A 19,434-nucleotide genomic window follows, 5' to 3' on the forward strand; every position below is an offset into this window, starting at 1 on the left:
GCTGTCTGGTTCTCCCAGCACCATTTGTTAAAGAGACTGTCTTTTTTCCATTGGATATTCTTTTCTGCTTTGTCAAAGATTAGTTGGCCATACGTTTGTGGGTCTAGTCCTGGGGTTTCTATTCTATTCCCTTGGTCTATGTGTCTGTTTTTGTGCCAATACCATGCTGTCTTGATGATAAACAGCTTTGTAGTAGAGACTAAAGTCTGAGATTGTGATGCCTCCTGCTTTGGTCTTCTTCAAAATTACTTTGGCTATTTGGGGCCTTTTGTGGTTCCATGTGAATTTTAGGATTGCTTGTTCTAGCTTCGAGAAGAATGCTGGTGTGTTCAACCCTGGTCTTAAGTGCGGAGCTCTATTTAGAGGAACACCTAGAACCTCTATCAACAAAGGGTAACAAGAGTAAAAAACTCTTAAATTTACCTTTCTCCTAATAGCTGTTTCCCGAGCCCAAGGCCTCATTATCCTGTGCCTCAGTTTTTCTGTGGCTTCCTAACGGTTTTTCCACCTTGATCCCTCTTGCTGCTAGAGTGGCTACTCTTAAATACTAACTCTATCATTTCTCAGCCTACTATCTTCACATATGTGCCTATGGCCAAAGCAGGGGTCAGCAAACTAAGGTGTGTGTTTATTGTTGTATATAAAGTTTTACTGGAACACAATGACACTCATCATTTGCAGATTATCCATGGCTGCTTTTGTGCTACAATGGCAGAATTGAGTGGTTGCAATTGGGACTATATACTACACAAGCCTAAAATATTTATTATCTGGCACTGTAAGAAAAAGTTTGCTACCCATGGTCTATAAAGTTTAGTCTGTTTACACATAACAAACTGGCATATTTGAGTTCAATTCTGCCAGATTACAATATGCTTTCCCTTTACTCCTGTCTGTGCTGCTTGTTTCCTTCCTTTCATGCCTTTGTTTGAATTTATTATTTTTCCTTATTCTGTTTCATTTTTCACACTATAAGTTAATTGGTACTTTCACCCTTGTCCCAAACAACTCAAGAACCTTAGAACATTTTAAATGTCACTTTTACCGTTTCTTATACACTTTAGTTGTCATCTGTTCATGTTCTCTATATTTGAAACCCAGAAGTCATTACTATTATTGTGCATAAAGTCAATATTAATTTAGACTTATCTACATATTTAGCATTTTGGTTGTTCTTCACTTCACACTTACTTCTGATCCTTGTTTATGAAAGAAAAAGGAAAAATTCCTATGTTTGCCCTCACATTTGAATGATAACTAGGCTGAATATAGACCAAATTTAATTTTCTTCCAGAAACCAAAGACATTGCTTCATTGTCTTTTAACATTCACTTTTGCAAATTAGAGATCTGATGGTAATCTTATTTTTCTCTTTTCTTTTCTGGAAGATTTTGGGATTTTCTCTTTTTATTTTGAAGTCTAATATGTGTTTAGGTGATTCTTTTTTCTTTTCTTTTGTTTTTTTTTTTTTTTGTTTTTGTTTTTGTTGTTGTTGTTGTTATTGTTTACTTGATTCTACCTGTTGGGCTTTTTTTTCAGGTCTGGAAAAACTTTCTGTTATTTTGTCTGTTTTTATTCCTCTAAATGCCTTTTGGAAAGATAATAGAATATCTGGATTTTACGAAACTGGTTAGCATTTGTGTTCTATTTTACTTATTTTGATATTTTCTTCTCTCTTCTATAGGCTCCATCTTCCAGTTGCTAATTTGGGATGTAATACAATACATCTTGATTCTTCTTTTTCATTTTCTTCTCTTTTTTTTTTTTTTTTTTTTTATCCACCCACTCAGCCCCCACCCTCCAGCCCCCAGGCGCCAACCCCCGGCCCCGCCCGCACCGCACCCCCCCTCCGTTCGGGTGCCGGAAAGGTGCAAAGCTTGGGTGTGGCTTCCAGCCGCTCAGTGCGATTTGGCTGGGTGCGGGGAGCGGGGAGCGTGCCCCTTGTGAAGTGCGGTGGGGTGTGCCGGCTGGGCGGGGTGGGGCCTGGCCAGGCCGCTTTGCTGGCCCGGGAGGGGCTGAGGGAGCAGTGGCTGGGGTGTGTTTGGCCCCAGGAGCCGCCCTCTCTGGGGAGAGAGGACAGAGGAGGGACGGGGGGCGCCGGCGGGCGCCAAAGGAGAGGTCAAGGAGGCCAAAGGCAAAAGCCTACAGCACCTGGTATTCCCAAGTGGTCTCCCATCCAAGTACTAACCAGGCCTGACCCTGCTTAGCTTCCGAGATCAGACGACATCTGGCGCGTTCAGGGTGGTATGGCCATGCCAGCGGCTGCAGCTGGGCGCCTCAAGAGCCTGCTCCACGAGTCCCAAGCCCAGCGGGTGCCGCGCTTCACCCATGCACTGGCCAGACTGCCTGCCTGTCTGCCTGCCTGCCGCCGCCCTCTGCCACGGGCCTTGATTCTTCTTTTTCTTAATGTTTATTTATTTTGAGAGAGAGAGAGCGTGAGCATGAGTAGGGGAGGGGCAGAGAGAGAGAGGGAGAGAGAATTCCAAGCAGGCTCTGTGCTGTCAGTGTGGAGCCTGACGTGGGGCTTGAACCATAAACCGTGAGATCATGACCTGAACTGAAATCAAGAGTTGGACGCTTAACCTACTGCGTCACCCAGGCACTCCATCTTGATTCTTTTTAACAATGATATTTTGAATGTCTTAGAGCTATGTAGTTGTTCATTTTTTTTTTAATTGATGGGATATATTTTGGAATCTGTATCATAATCTATACTGTACCTCTTTTAAACTCATCTGCTTTCACTTACCTGACTCCTTAGGTCAGATATTCTTCTATTTGGTAATAATCATAGCACCTCTCATTTATTTTTGTTTTCCTTCAAATGTTTCTGGTTTTTAAAATGTCTGATTGTATTTTGGTTGCACATCATGGGTGTACTTTTTCTTTTCTCAGCCCAAATGAAAATCTACTTGTCTTGTTGGTGAATGATGGGTCAGATCACAGGACTCGGATTCAGATCAGATAAGATGACCTCACCTGCTGATGATAATTGGGGCAGGATGGGCCATGGGCTGGTCTGACAGTGGGTAGCTTGTCTTTTAGGTGTTTGCTTCCACTCTTGGCACTGGCCTTACCAGAACTGTCTCCTCAGAGATATCTACTGTTTTCTGGGGATTTGCTCCCTGGGGTTAGTTACACCTTTTCTTGATAGTCAGTACTATTAGGGTTTCACTCTTTTTCCTTTATCTTTACTTAGGGGTTGAAGCTGGGAAGTTTGTAACACAGGCTGACTCTACCATCTTGATCCAATCAGCAATGTGTTTCCTGAAGGCCTTCTTCCCTGTCTTACCTCCAAGCATGACTCATTGCACAGTCATTCTGGTTCCACATAGCACTTTGTCTCTACTTCTTTCATAGTGCTTATTCCATTGTAACATTTCTTAAGAAGTATCTATTTGTCCTTGTCTTTGCCCTGCTGAATTAAATTCTGTAGCTAAGACATTGTATAGGTGTCAGATTGCCATAGACATTTCATCCAGGGTACAGAAAAACTGGTTTAGTAGTCAGCAAGTGAAAATGGGGTTTGGAAATGTAACTTAGGCTATACTGTAAGATACAGAATGGCTCCCCTACTTGGTTTTATGTATTTATCTCAAGAACCTGCTTGATGTTTAAGTCAAACTTTCCAACTCTATGAATAAACATCTTCCAAAGCATCAAATTATACTAGTCTGAAGTTAGATTGATTTTGCAAAGGATAAAGTTGTATCCTTAGAGATGTCTGCCTCTGGGGGAAAAGAGGGCCCTTCCCTTATTGGATTCCAAGGATTGAATCCTCACTGGGATTAAGTGTATTATCTCTGTTTCCTTTGCCTTTAAAAAAAAAAAACAAAAAACTTTTTATTTCTTTTTTTTTTCTTTTTTCTTTTTTTTTTTTTTTTGAGAGAGAGAGAGAGATAGAGAGCAGAGGAGGGGCAGAGAGAGAGGGAGACAGAGGATCCAAAGTAGAATCCAAAGCAGGCTCCATGCTGACAGCAGAGAGCCCAATGAAGGCTCAAAATCATGAACTGTGAGATCATGACCTGAGGTGAAGTTTGATGCTCACCTGACTGAGCCACTTAGGTGCCCCTAAAACACTTTTTGAGAGAGAGAGAAAGATTGTGTGTGCATGTGTGCAAGTGGGGGGAGGAGCAGAGGGAGGGAGAGAGAGAGTCCCAAGCAGGCTCCACATTCAGTACAGAGCCTGACATGGGGCTTGGTCCCATGACCCTGGGATTATGACCTGAACTGAAATCGAGAGTCAGATGCTCGACTGAGCCACCCATGCACTCCTCCTTCACCTTTTCTGGAAGGTCTCTGTTTAATGAGGAAGCTAATGATGGAAGAGGCTGGAGTTACCAATTCATTAATTAGCTAAATCACAATACTCTTTCCTACTCTTAAAAAATCCTATTTAATTAGGAAAATAAGAAACAGTTTCTGCTTTCATATCTGTCATTATCTGAACTTACTCAAACGCTGACATCTAGGTAGTATGATTAGGCTCTTAAAAGATTGATTATGCCTAGGGCTCCTGTTATGAATTTTTCCTGTTATATCTGCCATCACATTTCAAAAGGTTGGAATTGGCAAAAAGATTCCAAAATAACAGGGCATCTGGGTGACTCAGTTGGTTAAGTGTCCGACTTCAGCTTAGGTCATGATCTCACAGTTTGTGATTTTGAGCCCTGCATTGGGCTCTGTGCTGACAGCTCAGAGCCTGGAGCCTGCTTCGGATTCTGTGTCTCCCTGTATCGCTCTGCCTCTCCCCTCCTCTCTCTCTCTCTTTCTCTCTTTCTCTCTTTCACTCTTTCTCTGTCTCCCTCTCCCCCTTACTCTCTCAAAAATAAGTATTAAAAAAAATACTACCAAGAATTACCAAGAATGTATTGAAACTGATAACAAGAATTGCCAAGACATCAAGATATTAAATAATGCTTTTATTCAGATTGTAATGGATCTTGTTTCAGTTCTGTGTGTTTGTATGTAGTTTTTAAATCAGCTAAGCCACATTCTTAACCCCCACTTTAAAAATGCTTCATTGTATATTGAATCTAGATGTATAGGGAGATCAGATAAATGCCTGAAGTGTAGAGCCCCTATGGGGACTAGTGAGAAATAAGACTGCTCATATGGACCATAAGGGCCTTTTCTAAGGTTTCCTCTTCCATCTCATGCTGTTCCTTTTTTTCTGGAATATTTTGGAGATAAGGAGAAGCCATTGAAGGACATTTAAGCAGGGGGCTGACCTTAGATTTATGTTGTAAAGAGATCACTGGCCTCTTCCTAGGGAGGATGATTGAAGTGGAATGAAATCAAAGACTGATTAGGAGGACACTCCTATGCTGGGTACCATGAGCAGAGGCAGTGGCAGTTGATACAGATGGATAGAGAGAGATCAGAGCAAGATTAAGGTACAGAATCTGTAAGACTGAAGTTGCTGATCGGACGTGAAGGCAAAGAAGAGTGAAAAGTTAAGTGCACATTGATTCTTAAGGTCTGTGATAAAATATTACAATCCCCAAAAGACATTGAGTTTAAGTACCATTCCTGTCCCAGGAAGGAAAATGTTCCTATAAAAGAGCACACCAGCATTTGATCAGATTGCAGACCCTTTTTATCCATAGGAATGAAAAGTCAAGCTTTTAGATCATTCTGTTTCTTCTGCTTTCTAAACCTTATTCTACACCCACTGTTTCTAGTCCTTAAGTATTTACTAATTGTACATATAGTGAAGCTGTTTGATTTTTCTCATCTTTCATAACAAATATACTAATAATGTCTAGGGCCAACTGTATGTGATTTAATTTTTAGACTGTGGTAGTTTTTAGATTGCTGTTTTTATTTTCATTCTCTCTTCAGGCATAGTCAGCTATGAATACTCAACAAAATCATGCCCTTTGGGGTGATTTTCAACTTTCTTACTTTGGGAAGCATATTTTTGTGTCAGTCATGTAGGGTTCAGATGTGTATTATTAAGCACTTGAGCCCCGATTTTCCACATTGGACCATTTAACACAGTTCCTTGTAAATAGAAAAATTAGACCATCTGTGTGCTATTTTGGATATTTCTGAAGACTTCATCTAACTTAGGAGAGTAGGTACCTGTATTCCAAACCCATATTCTATCTCTTGATGTACCAAAAGTCCTGCCATGCAGGAGGTAAAAGGGAGGTAACTTAAGCATTCATGGGTGATTTATAGGAGCACCCTGGGGGCTTTTCCTCACTGTGCCTGGAGAAGCATATGTAAAAGGCTTTGGCTTTCTTAACCACAGATGTTTCAACATGTGTTTGGTAGTATGTGACCATAGCAGTGCGTTTCATTAGAAGTACATGACTTATATTTTCACAGTTGCTCTCACCACTAGGGCCCCTGGAGGGCCAGGACTTGTTGATGTAATCAGTTTTCTGCATCTCTAATAGCTATTATTCTCTGAAGTGTGGAAATAAGCTGAGTTACAGAGTTTGAATTGATATTCTTCATTTTCACCCTACAGAAATGCATCTTCTGCAGACACCGGGTCAAGAAGGTCTCTGGAGCCTGCATCCAGTGTTCCTATGGCCGTTGCCCAGCCTCCTTCCATGTCACATGTGCTCATGCTGCTGGGGTGCTGATGGAGCCTGATGATTGGCCATACGTGGTGAACATCACATGCTTTCGACATAAGGTCAACCCAAATGTGGTAAGGCCCTCCTTTCCTTCCCTGATGCCAGGACTGCATAAGAATTCCCTCCTGTCCCATGGCTAGCATGCTCTGCCCTGTAATGTTACTTATTGTTGACATGTCTAGACTGTGAGTTCCTTGAGGGCAGGGATTGTACATTATTATTTACTTGTATTTGTCCAGGACCCATCAGTGTCTGGCACATGCTAGATACAATAATTATTTATTGAGTTGAATAAGTGAATGAACAGATGAATGAATAAAATTCTTTATGCCTGTTCTGATTTTGGATCTGTATGTAGGTCTACTGAGTATGGCTGTATAGATTGTGCAATGCACATATCCAGGATGAAGGTGAGATCACTTCTGAGAAGGGAATGATGTGAAAGTACCACTTGAAAACATGCAGTGTTCAATCCATGTACCTGTACATTCTGGCCTTTGGGTTTTATTTCATCTCTTCTGGAAGAAACAAAGAGCAGTAACACAGTAAAGGGAGAATGGAGATGGTCATAAACATTTGGGTCCTTGTTGTCTGTGATGGGATCAGCTAGGTATAGCATGTGGAGGCCCTAGGAGGAATGAGGACAATTTCAGAAAAGCAGAAATGTAGAAGGGAAGTATAGAGGTCACTTTTTTTCTGTTTTTTTCTATTTCACTCAGGACTGAACCTATTTCTGGGAAAAGAGTGTTTGCAAGTAAATAGCGTGTGAATTTAACTATAAATTAGTTTACCTGTCCTTGGTAAATGGAATCTTTTGTCTGTTTTAAGTGCTTAGAAAAACTAGGACAGTGTGGAGATGGTTGATATGCCTTTGTTACTTTTCCAGTTCACTGTAATTGTTTTTTTCTGCCAACGAGGAGGCTAAAGCTTCAGCTTTGCTAACTTGCTGCCCTTTGTTATCCCTGGGAGGCTTGGCCACTGACTATTTGCAGCCTAACATGCTTGTCCTATGTCTCTAATAACCTTCTGTGAACAGACTGCCAGGGTGTCAGTATGGACTTGGGGAGTCATGACCCATACACAACAAATCTCCTGGATTTTTAATGATTCCAGCAACTTCCATTGGCATCTTGAGAGATACTTGATGTTTGCAGGTAGAGACTTTGTGCGGATGTGTGTGAATGCACAAATGTACGAAATGACACCACCGTCACCTCTATTTTAAACTTATTTTCCATGTTTTAGGTGACAAGTTGCATATTCATTCATGCTTTTTCCTTAATTTCTTGAATTAATGGGCTCTTGCTAACAATAGTATTATATATTCAGAAGAAAATACTTTTTAAAAACTTAAAAAAATGGCAGTAATAACACATTGCATTACTGTGGTGCTTTGCCATTTACAGTGTACCATCAATACCTCATTAGGTGACACATGGGAATGCATTTGAGATGTGAATCAGATCATGACCTCCAGAGTCAGAGTAGTTTGTGTTCACACTTGGATTCTGCCAGCAGCACATATGCAACCTTGTGCAAGTTTTGCCCTCTAAGCCTCAGCGTCCTTGTCTACAAATGATGGCATGCCTATGCTCACCATGTTGTTTTTAGTCCATGGCACAGAATAAACACTCAGAAAATGAAAGCCATATTATTACTTTCTCTTTTACTACTGCTGTGCTGCTGCTGGCTTTGGTGTTACAATTCTATGTGAATGAGGCCACATGAGTAGTATTATCCCTGCTTCAAGGATAAGAAACCTAAGTGCCAAAAGGTATAATTCCTTGTCCAAGTAGATTCAGTTAATGAGCAACAGGTGCTGGAATGTCAGTGCTTTTTCAGCTCATGCTCTATTATTTGTTGAATTCCCAACTCCAAACCCTGAATGGAGCTAGAGGTGTTCATCTAAAGCTTTGCTTGGGATCACACATTCTTATTCTAATATTCCAAAGCTCTGTGGTTACTGATGATTATATTGAAGTTGCTATTAAAGAGATCCAGATGTTTAATCAGGACTTCATTCCTCTTAACTGTGATGTGTGGTTCAGTCATGTTTATATTACTGTTTGTTTCATAAATGATGACCAAAAAGAACATCTACTCTCCTCTATAGATTGACTTTAAGTTTGGTACACTTTGTCAAATGTGAGTAAAATATCATATAATTTACATTAAATGAGTTTTTCCTTATGAAGATAACATTTTAGCATTTCTAAATTGCCTTGAGAAGTTCTCTGGCAGGAAGTACTGTGAATACTACATTTCCAAAATATATTTCTGGTAGCTATTACTTATCCCTTATTCTTCATTTGGACTTCAAGTATGGATTCTTCCCCAAAATGTTTGACAACTAACCAGAAGGAATTCATGGAATCTGGTAATTTGGTTCAGAGCATTGTGAATTGTCCCTGTTTATATTGAATATGCTTTAGTTTTCAAGCATACAAAAGTTCAAATTCATTCCAGTATTTCTCTTTGTGTAAATTGCGTATGCCAGGGGTTGTGCTCTCAAGAGCTGGAACCATAATGTGGCTATATTTTCCACCATACCTTGATTATTTGAGAGTAATGGACAATTGCTGAATCATAGCAGTGAAAACTGTAAATAAAATTCAGGCTAACTTGGCAGCCTAATCCAGTCATTCTACAGAACAGAGGATGCCTATTTAGTTTCAGTGAAATGAAGTATAAAGCTGCAGTTCCTTCAATAGAGTCTACATTTTTACTCATTTTAGGGTTTTTGTTTCCTTTATTTTTTTCTCCCAATTATTTGCTGTTTGAACCAAAAAGGACTGTTTTAAGGCAACTTTACTCTTCCTTTAATGCCAGAAATGTTTTAAATATAATAGTTTTTTCAATGTTATTGAGCTTTTGAGCATAAAATCACTCTAGATAAGAGTGCAAAAATCTCATCTGATTTATTATAATGAATTCTTCCATTAGAAGTAAGCACCCTTTTAATTGAAAAGGTGGTATTTGAAAAAATAGGCAGCTTACAAAGTCTTAAAGCTATGAATACATTATATAAAGTGCATAGCTAATCCCAGTTATTTTAATCTAAAGTTTAGTATATATTTTTCAGTGTTTTTGTCGAGCATACTTTTTGACTGGCACCTGCTGTCTTTCAAATGTAAGATTTCATTCGTGTGTGTGTGTGTGTGTGTGTGTGTGTGTGTGTGTGTGTGTCTGTGTCTGCACATGTGTTTCTGTTGTAGTGTTGTGGTACTTGACCACCCACCTTTGCTATGATTTAGTGTGACCTATTTTCTGGCTATATTTCAGAAGTTTCCATTGGATGTATTCCTAACCTACTTATGTAGATCTTGCACAAATGTTTGATAAGGAAAAGGAAAAACCAAAGAACACAATAAATAGTAAAATGGTTTTGAAACTGGCATCCTTGAACATATTCCTTCTCCAAAGCAAACAATGAACTACTCATAAATTATATACTTCCTGCAAAGTACAACTACCATAGGGTCTGTCTCCTTACACCTGAGTAAACTAGACAGGTGTCCAATGGAAGAGACACCTGAGTAATGGAGAGTAATGGATGTGAGAAAGATGGCATGCACAGATCTTTTTTTTTTTTTTTGAGGCAACTTACTTCAATAAACCTTCATGTTGGATTAGAATATTCCATACATGCAGTGTAGAAACACTAAAATCACTGGCACTTTATATATTAGTTCATTGCAGTGAATAAGGCCTTTTTTGTTTTTGTTTTTTGTTATTTTTCAATTTTGTATTTGGACTTAGGAGTATAATTCAATAATTCATCACTTATATACAACACCCAGTGTTTCTTGTAACAAGTGCCCTTCTTAATACCCATCACTCATTTAACCCAACCCCCACCCACCTCCCTCCATGGTTAGTTTACCTCTCTCTTTTATCCCTCCCATATATTCATCCATTTGTTTCTTAAATTCAACATATGAGTGAAACCATATAGTATTTGTCTTTCTCTGACATCTTTTGCTTAGCATAATACACTCTAGCTCCATCAACATCCTTGCAAATGACAAGATTTCATTCTTTTTGATGTCTGAGTAATATTCAATGGTGTGTGTGTGTGTGTGTGTGTGTGTGTGTGTGTGTGTGTACACATCTTCTTTATCCATTCATCAATTGATGGATAATATTTGGGCTCTCTCCATAGCTTTGGTATTGTTGATAAAGATGCTATAAACATCAGGTGCATGTACTCCTTCAAACCTGTATTTTTATACCCTTTGGGTAAATACCTAGTAGTACAATTGCTGGATCATAGGGTAGTTTATTTTTAACTTTTTAAGGAATCTCCATACTGTTCTCAAGAGTGGCTGCACCAGTTTGTATTCCCACCGTCAATACAAGAGGGTTTCCCTTTCTCTACGCCCTTGTGTAGAGAACAACACCTGTTGTTTCTTGTATTGTTAATTTTAGCTATTCTGGCAGGGGTGAAGTGGTATCTCATCATGGTTTTGATTTGTATTTTCCTGATGATGACTGATGTTGAGCATCTTTCCTGTGTGAGCCATCTGTATGTCTTCTTTGGAAAAGTCTGTTCATTCTTCTGCCCATTTCTTAACTAGATTATTTGTTTTTTGGGTGTTGAGTTTGCTATGTTCTTTATAGATTTTGGATACTAACCTTTTATCAGATATATCATTTGCAAATATCTTCTCTTATTCCATAGGCTGCCTTTTAGTTTTGTTGATTGTTTCCTTCACCGTGCAGAAGCTTTTTATTTTGATGAAGTCCCAATAGTTCATTTTTGCTTTTGTTTCCCTTGCCTCTGGCAACGTTTCTAGTAAGAAGTTCCTGTGGGCAAGGTCAAAGAGGTTGCTGCCTGTGTTCTACCGTAGGATTTTGATCTTTTCCTGTCTCAAATTTGGGTATTACATCCATTTTGAATTTATTTTTGTGTTTGGTGTAAGAAAGCGGTCCAGTTTCATTCTTTTGCATGTTGCCATCCAGTTTTCCCAGCACCATTTTTTTGCCATCCAGTGTTTCCCAACATTGTCTTTTTTCCGTTGGCTATTTCCTGCTTGTCAAAGATTAGTTGACCATATAGTTAGGGGTCAAACAAGGTATTTTTCTTCAAGTTTATTTATTTTGAGAGAGAGATAGAGAGAGTGCATGAGTGGGGCAGAGAGACAGGGAGAGAGAAAATCCCAACTAGGCTCAGCACTGTCAGTGCAGAGCCCAGTGTGGGCTCAAACTCAGGAACCATGAGATCATTACCTGAGTCAAAATCAAGAGTCGGACACTTAACCGACTGAGCCACCCAGATACCTTAGGTATCTTGTATGAGGTACACCATTCTTATCTCAATATCCTCTCCTCCTCTTGGAAAACATGACATTTGAGAAATTTGTTTCTTTCATAGTTTTCTAAGTTGTAACTATTAACATGGAGACAGACACCTATCCAAAGAAGAACTTTTATAGAGAAAACATCTTAGTGGTCAATTTTTCCCTAGTATTTTGTGTATTATTTTATTCAATATTATTTTAACTAAATTATTTTTAACTAGATTATTTAACTAGGTTTAATTAATATTTTGTCTCTTTAACTAGCATTTGGCCATCCATGGAAGCTGCTTGATATAAATTTGTTGAAATAATTCTCTAATGCTAACGACTGGGATTAGAGGAAAGAAAGAGAACTAGTATTTATTGAGCAACTTTATGTCAAGGGTGTGTTAGATATTTTGCATGTGCATCTTATTTCCAGGTTGTGTTATTGGTGTGGATAATGGAAAGTAGTGGTTATGTTGGCTTCTGTATTGGTACTTCCCGCTCTGGGAAGTTGTCTTGTCTTTTGTTATTCTGCCCTTCTAGCCATCCTTCGTGTCCTATTCTGGCATTCATCTTTGTAATAGAACTTGAGACCTTGCTCAGCACTTACGGACTTATTTTTCCCAGGCTTCATGTCTTCAGGCGAGCTCCTCAGGAAGCCTTCAGGACAACTCTTCCCTGCCATCACTATGCTTGGCTCAGGACAGGACCCACATTGCACGGGATCTGGTGATGGGCTCAGGGCAAGATGGCTCTTCTGGTTAATCTCTGCTTATGTAACTAAACTTTGGGTGGTGTCGGGTAAAGATACCTGTCAAAACTAACTTAATAAAGTCTTCTCTTGGTATGCAAAAATAGCTCTTACCTCACCAACTTGTGGAACAATGGATGATCAAAGCTCCTAAATTCTACACCCTAGAATAGTTCTTATCACAGGAGAATATTGTATAGCATATTTTACTTCCAGTATCAGTTATTGAGAAAACACGTAATGGAAAAAAAAAAAAACAAAAACAAAACAACCTTTGGGAAATCAGTTCACACTTTTATATGAATTCATTAATTACAATGAATCTTCAGTGTTTCATGTTAATTATGGATTGATAAAGACCCAACACACACTCCCACTGTAAATTTCCACTTAATTAGCCAGGGATATAGAAATGTAGCAGAAATGGTTTGACCAGAGAGGGTGGAAGTGAATGCAACCTATCATAACAAAACTTCCCTTGGCCATATTTCCCTAATGAGCATATGCAGTTGCCTGTGTGTTAGGTGCTGCCAGATCTGAAGCAAACAATATATTGCTGTACCACAGGTGTTTATATTTGGGACTCATTCAAGAAAACTAATTATCCATGCCTTTCATTTAATAAAATGCTTATAAACATGAAAACACCCTAGTTCTTACACAGAATCAAGGTCAACAAGACCACACACTCTACCAGAGGAAGAAGGTAGCCTCAGTTCCCAGATTGGTACCTAAGCAATATCTCCCCACAGTGTTCTACTGTTCTAGAAACCTATTTTCCCTGAGTCTACTCCTGACTCTGGCTTATGACTGTTAATCCAGTTAGTTCTGATATACATGCGATATACATGAAGACCAGAATTATATTTCATCATATGTTGCATTTTAACATATGGTGCCCCTTGGGCCCATGATGGGTGGTCATAGGCTTATATTTTTGTAATCAGGCAGCATTTATTTAATTCACATCAGTAAGTACTTTGCTTGGCTGTGCTTTATATTATTTGACCCTTTGAACATCATTTTGGTTCATAGCCTTTTATAGACTCAACGAGTACCAATTGACTTGTAATTTTCTTCTTGATACTTCTGTCACACTTTGACTATTTGGGGCCTCTTCAAGGTGATTTTATTTTCCTTATTTAAAACCACTTCAGGTATGTTTGAAACTGTCATTGCTTTATTTCAATAAGCAATGGCAAAATCATCTTGATTTTCATTGTTCTAAACTTGAAATCAGCAACTCATCAAGGAGCCCAGGTTCTGTTTTTTTTTAATATTTATTTCTGAGGGGGGGGAGGAGGGGCAGAGAAAGAGGGAGACACAGAATCTGAAGCAAGCTCCAGGCTCCGAGCTGTCAGCACAGAGACCAACGCAAGGCTCAAACTCAAGAACCATGAGATCATGTCCTGAGCTGAAGTCAGACGCTTAACCAACTGAGCCACCCAGTCTCAGCTTCTTTTTTATAGGTGCTCTATTAGCAACCACATTTGGAATGAAGGGTGTTTTTGTTTTTTGTTTCATGTGAGCACTGGCTACTTGGGCAACGGAGCCACATTAGTGACAGAGCAGAAAAGTAAAAATTTTTCAAATGATCAAAAATGTTTATGTTTATGTGTCCAATTTTCCTATCTTTAATAAATTTATTTTTATATTCTAATTTTAAGGCTTTATTAATACATTTTTTCTTATTACCATTAACTGGTCTTTTGATATGTCACAGCATACGTTGTCATACTACATGTGTTTGTATTATGTTGCTGATAAAAATTTTAGGGGTCTTGGTTTTCTCTTCTTTGAACCATTGGATCAAGTGTCATGGAATTGGCCTCAGTGTTTTTTAGGTGTAGAAAATCCCAACTTCAAGCATCACCTAAGCACCACTTATCTAAAAAGAAACAAACAAAAAATGCTTATCTTCTTTTAAGAAACACTAAAGCAATGAAAATACTACTAACACCATCGATACTGTCATTTTTAGGATTTTCAGAAAAATATAAGATTTTGATGTTTTGTCTAAAATTCTTTTAATTTCTCATGGGCTGTGAATGGTTTTGGGGGTAGGCCCATCTCGTCACCACTCACGTACCCAGCACCAGAGCTCCAGACTGCAACCCATGTTACTCTCTAGAGGGCAGCCTTCTGGTTTTCAGCTCCCTTTCATTATCCTTTCAGGATGGTTCCCCAAACTTGCAAACATGTTAAACTTTTTGAAGAAAGGATGGGAATGAGGTAGAAACCTCATAAATTGTGATCCCGTTCCAAGATTTTTAAATGAACTGAAGCCAAGGAAAATAAAGCCACTTTTTAAAGATTGTCGGTATTGGAGGGAAACTTTGATAACAAATTGGCCAGCCATAATGTCTGCCTCCTCTTTTTTATCTCACCACTTATGTTCTCAGCACCAGGTCATTAAGAAATATATCCAGCACAAAGGTTAGTTATAGAGAACTTCAGTTAGATTGCTCAAACTGTTCAGTTCAATATACTAGGGGCCATGGAGTGTCCTGGGAATAAAAACATATATATTTTTTTAACTTCTCAGCCCAACAGTAAACATTCCTTCTGACATGCCTCCATTCATATACCTGTTTTAAGCAGATCAAAAAATGATGACAAAATTTATTTAATACATAACATCAGTTGTGTTCTAAAGGCTTTACAAGTATTATCTCCTTAATCTTCAAAGCACCACTTGTGGTAGATACTCTTATTAATCCCTTTTTACAGATGAGGAAACTGAGGCAAAAGATGCTTAGGTTTCTGTAATTTGCTATTTATTACATAGGTAGTAAGGGGAAGAACAATCAAAACCAGGCAACCTGACTCAGTGCCCAGGCTCTTAACTACTATATTCTATTACTGTAACAAGATAGGCTAAATAAAAGTAAAGATAAAATGTTTATCTGGGAGCCCAAAGAAGGAAGCCAGTAACTCTACAAAGACAGTCAGGTAGAATTCACAGAGGAGGTTATGACTAAGAGTTTTGTCTGCTCTAAATGTGGCCTTCTAATGCCAGTGAACTTGCCTCAGCTCCAACAGGGTTGACCAATGAAATGCAGCGTTGGAATGAATCCACCTTTTCTTTTTCCTTTCCTTTTTCCCTCCTTTAGTCTGGAGCTCAGTTCTATGGCTCAGCTCGTCCATTTTTAGTTTCTCTTCCATTCTTTTAAGAAAGGGAACCAGGGACGCCTGGGTGGCTCACTCAGTCGAGCATCCGATTTTGGCTCAGGTCATGATCTCGCAGTTGACGAGTTCAAGCTCCACGTCCGGCTGTATGCTGACAGCTCAGAGCCTGGAGCCTGCTTTGGATTCTGTGTGTGTCTCTCTTTCTCTGCCCCTCCCCCACTCATGCTCTGCCTCTCTCTGTCTCAAAAATAAACATTAAAAAAAAAAGGAAGAGAAAAGAAAAGAAAGGGAATCAGAATTTAGCCAAAACTCATCTAACAATGATCTGAATGGTCTCTTCCTGTTTCCCAGACTTGGGTGGGTGTCTTTGTGTTTTGTAGGTAGTAGAATTGTTTTGGTGGATGTTGTTTTTTTCATAACATTTTGCATATTGCCAGCTCCCATTCTGTTCAGTTATGTTTGCTATGGCCAACTTTATTCTTCTCAGACTTGCTCACAATCATCTTGCGTTTATATATGGTTTTTTATTTTACATTCTACATAAGTTATTTTCCAAATGCCCTGCTGACTTTGCACTGATAATGAAAAACAGAATTCTAATCAAAGAAAAGGTCTGGAATAAAAAAACAATTGTCAATAAGGATTAAAAAAAAATACTACAATGATTCAGGCCTGAATCTGATCAATCTTCCTCAATCAAACATACAGTAAACAAAATGAATCCCTTACCCTTTCATCAATAGAAGTATTTTGTTGAGATCTCAATCCACATATCCCAGGTGATAGAAAGTTAACATCAGATTAGCCTCTGAGGAGAGGTCTTTAGCACAGACATTTTAGAATAGTTACATTTGGAATGAATCTTTCCCTTGCTCACTTTATCAGGTAAAACCAGTAAAGACATCATTTTTTCTTAATTTTGTAAACAAAATGAAGTGTATCCTACCTCAAATTTTTCTATTCTCTATTTAATACCCCACATTTAACTTCCTCCTCCTACTTCCATAGCCATTTCCATAGGAAGGGTGGGATCAGCGAGCACAGAGCTTCTCTCCCCCATGCTTTTGGTCAGGATAAAAAGGGCTTGAGCAGCACATCCCTGAGCCCTGGGCTTAATTCCATTTGGGGATCTCACTGTTCTTGGCTTCTTAGTTAGTGAAGGCAGCAAGAGCCAGGGAGTCTCACTGTGGGCCATCCTGCCTTCTACTGGGCCTGCTGTTTAGTCACTGGACCTGGCTGTGGGGAGAGGTTTCCACTGACATGCTCCCTAGAAAGCAACCTACAGTGACCTTATAGACCCCAGACCTGAGGCTCTTTTGCCTTGAATTGAGCCATCTCTAGCTTATTTGTTTTTCCTTCCCCCTTTTCCAGATCTTTCTCAAAGCCTGGCTACTTGGTAAGGGTCTTTGTACCAGTTCTGATTCAGGCACGAGCTGCAGGAATCTTCAACCCACTTCTGATGCTAACTGAAGTGTTTAAAGGGGTTTTGGATTTGTGGGAACAGAGAACAGATGCCTCCATTGCAGATTCTGGTTTTAATTAGCCAAGGATATGGAAAGTGATCAGAATGTGGAGGCCATGCAGGCACAGCAGAGGTTGAATGCCTGGGGGTGGCACTTCTCCTACACATTGCTCCCTGTTGGGGCTCTCCCCAGTTACGGCAGTGTCTGCATGGGGCTGGCTGCTGCTGGAACTGAATAAAAGTCATATTTTGTGACCATACAGTTGCTCTATATTAAGGACTTACATCTCCATTGTGGAAGATTTTACTTTTAAGAGGCTAGGCCTTTCCATTTAAGGAAATTCTTGCAAGGAGTTGGCTCTTGAATCAGATGCAGGGTCAGCAAGGCCACATCTTCATCTGGGGGCAGAAAGCAGAGTCAGGTCCCAGGTGGTTCAGAAAAATATCCCTTCTCTTAGAATAGCTTTTCCCCAGACTTTTATTTCTTTTAATTTTTTTTAATGTTTATTTTTTTTGAGAGAGAGAGACAGAATGTGAATGTGGGAGGAACAGAGAGAGGGAGACACAGAATCTGAAGCAGGCTCCAGTCTCTGAGCTGTCTTCACAGAGCCCAACGCGGGGCTCGAACCCACGAACTGTGAGATCATGACCTGAGCTGAAGTCGGGTGCTTAACTGACTGAGCCACCCAGGTGCCCTTCCAGACTTTTATTTCTGATCCTTTAATCTGGTTGGGTAAAAGAACATTATCTCAGATATATTTCCTGGAAACAACCAAATGCAGTGGAAAAATGTTAGGACATACATTGTGTGGGACACCTTATTTATTTTGCAAATAGGCAATACTTACTCCTGAGGGCCTAAAGAGCCCCTGAAATCACTTTGAAGCCATCTATGGGACTGAGGCCTCATGTGTTTTTAACATGAGTGTTCATAGTTACCCTCTATACAGCTTTGATTATTAGATCTCTTATCTGACAGCCTCGGTTATCTTTATCTCTCTCAAAATGTGTAATATGTGGCTTCACAGAAAAGAATATATTGCTGAACTTTTTATTCTGGCCTTGTAAAACTGCAAATTAATCCTGATTTTAAAAAAAAAATTAAGAAAGATCTGCATCTTGGTTCAGGTGTTTGGTTTTTACCACAAAAGCAGACTCATCAGAATCCCCAGGAGAAACTTGTCCGTGTCGTGTTTCCTCCTTGGCTCTGTTTTCCCCATCACACAGCATGCATGGAACCAGGGAGCCAGTCAGCAAGACCTAGGCTTGCACTGCAGGAAGGAGTATTTACATGACACAGTTGAAATTTGGCGACTTCAAGGACCACACATACTGAGGAAATCAAGTCTTCCTTTCCAAGGACCACTTACCTGGTTTCACTTTTTAGCATAGGTAAGGTATGTTTCCATGTAAAATGCTTGCGCACTTTTTCCACAGAATTAATGTATCTCAGTACCCAGAAAATTTTAAGCTCTTTAGCAATTTATAGTCTTTTTTAAAAAAGAAAATAATTAAGGCACGCTTTATTGTCTGATAGCTTGTGAAGAAAATTAGGTAGTGACACTAATCCCATATTTTAACATTGGTATTAGAATGAAGAACTATGGATACAGTAGAGAAATACAAATGGAATGTGTCAACAGACAGACAATAGGAAAGGGTATTTGACATTCCAACATCTTGTAAAGCACAATAGATAGGGTTTCTCAATTCTTTCATGTAGAGTACCGTAATTAGATGCCATAGTCATAATGCAACCCATAGATACCAACAAAATGCAATGAAAGTGTAGCTTTTTAAGACTATTAGCTGCAAACAATAGAAATGGCAAGTAAATAAGTTCCAACGTTTGTATCTAAGAAGTTACTTTCTAGGTCAACATAATCTGTCCACTTTTAACAAACATGATGTATAAAACCCTGGATTAACTAAAAAGCCCTTATGAGGTCTCTTTGCAGGAAGCCAGTCAGCCTGGGGACACCCCAACTTCTGTGCCCTTCCTTTCCATAAATTGTTGGTAGCCATCTTGGGGTCTGACAGTCTCACACCTGCAAATCAGCTCTTCTTTTTTTTTCCATTCTTTATCTGAAATTGGCTTTTTGTGTGTGTGTGTGTGTGAGATACCATGCATTCTGTTTATCCCACACTGTGTGTAGTGGGTCAGTGAAATTACAGAGTGTAGTATCTGAAGAAACTTAAGAAATTACTGTTTCT

General features: G+C 39.3%; 1 protein-coding gene and 1 pseudogene across 16 annotated transcripts in view; one reads left to right on the forward strand and one right to left on the reverse strand.

The window, feature by feature from the left end:
- KDM4C (lysine demethylase 4C) overlaps window positions 1-19,434 on the forward strand; it is a 435,403-nt gene that overhangs the window by 363,729 nt on the left and 52,240 nt on the right. For 15 of the 16 annotated variants that reach the window (XM_078436862.2, XM_078436853.2, XM_078436848.2 and 12 more), the window contains one exon: window positions 6,482-6,667. In XM_078436862.2, the coding sequence (XP_078292988.1) occupies window positions 6,482-6,667 (186 nt within the window). Of the gene's footprint in view, window positions 1-6,481; window positions 6,668-12,505; window positions 14,249-19,434 lie in introns of those variants that run through there. The other variant, XM_078436854.2, reaches the window with a different exon arrangement.
- LOC132663930 (5S ribosomal RNA) lies at window positions 2,140-2,256 on the reverse strand (annotated as a pseudogene).

This window comes from Panthera onca, chromosome D4 (genome assembly GCF_046562875.1).
Source record: "Panthera onca isolate mPanOnc1 chromosome D4, mPanOnc1 haplotype 2, whole genome shotgun sequence".
Taxonomy (NCBI): domain Eukaryota; kingdom Metazoa; phylum Chordata; class Mammalia; order Carnivora; family Felidae; genus Panthera; species Panthera onca.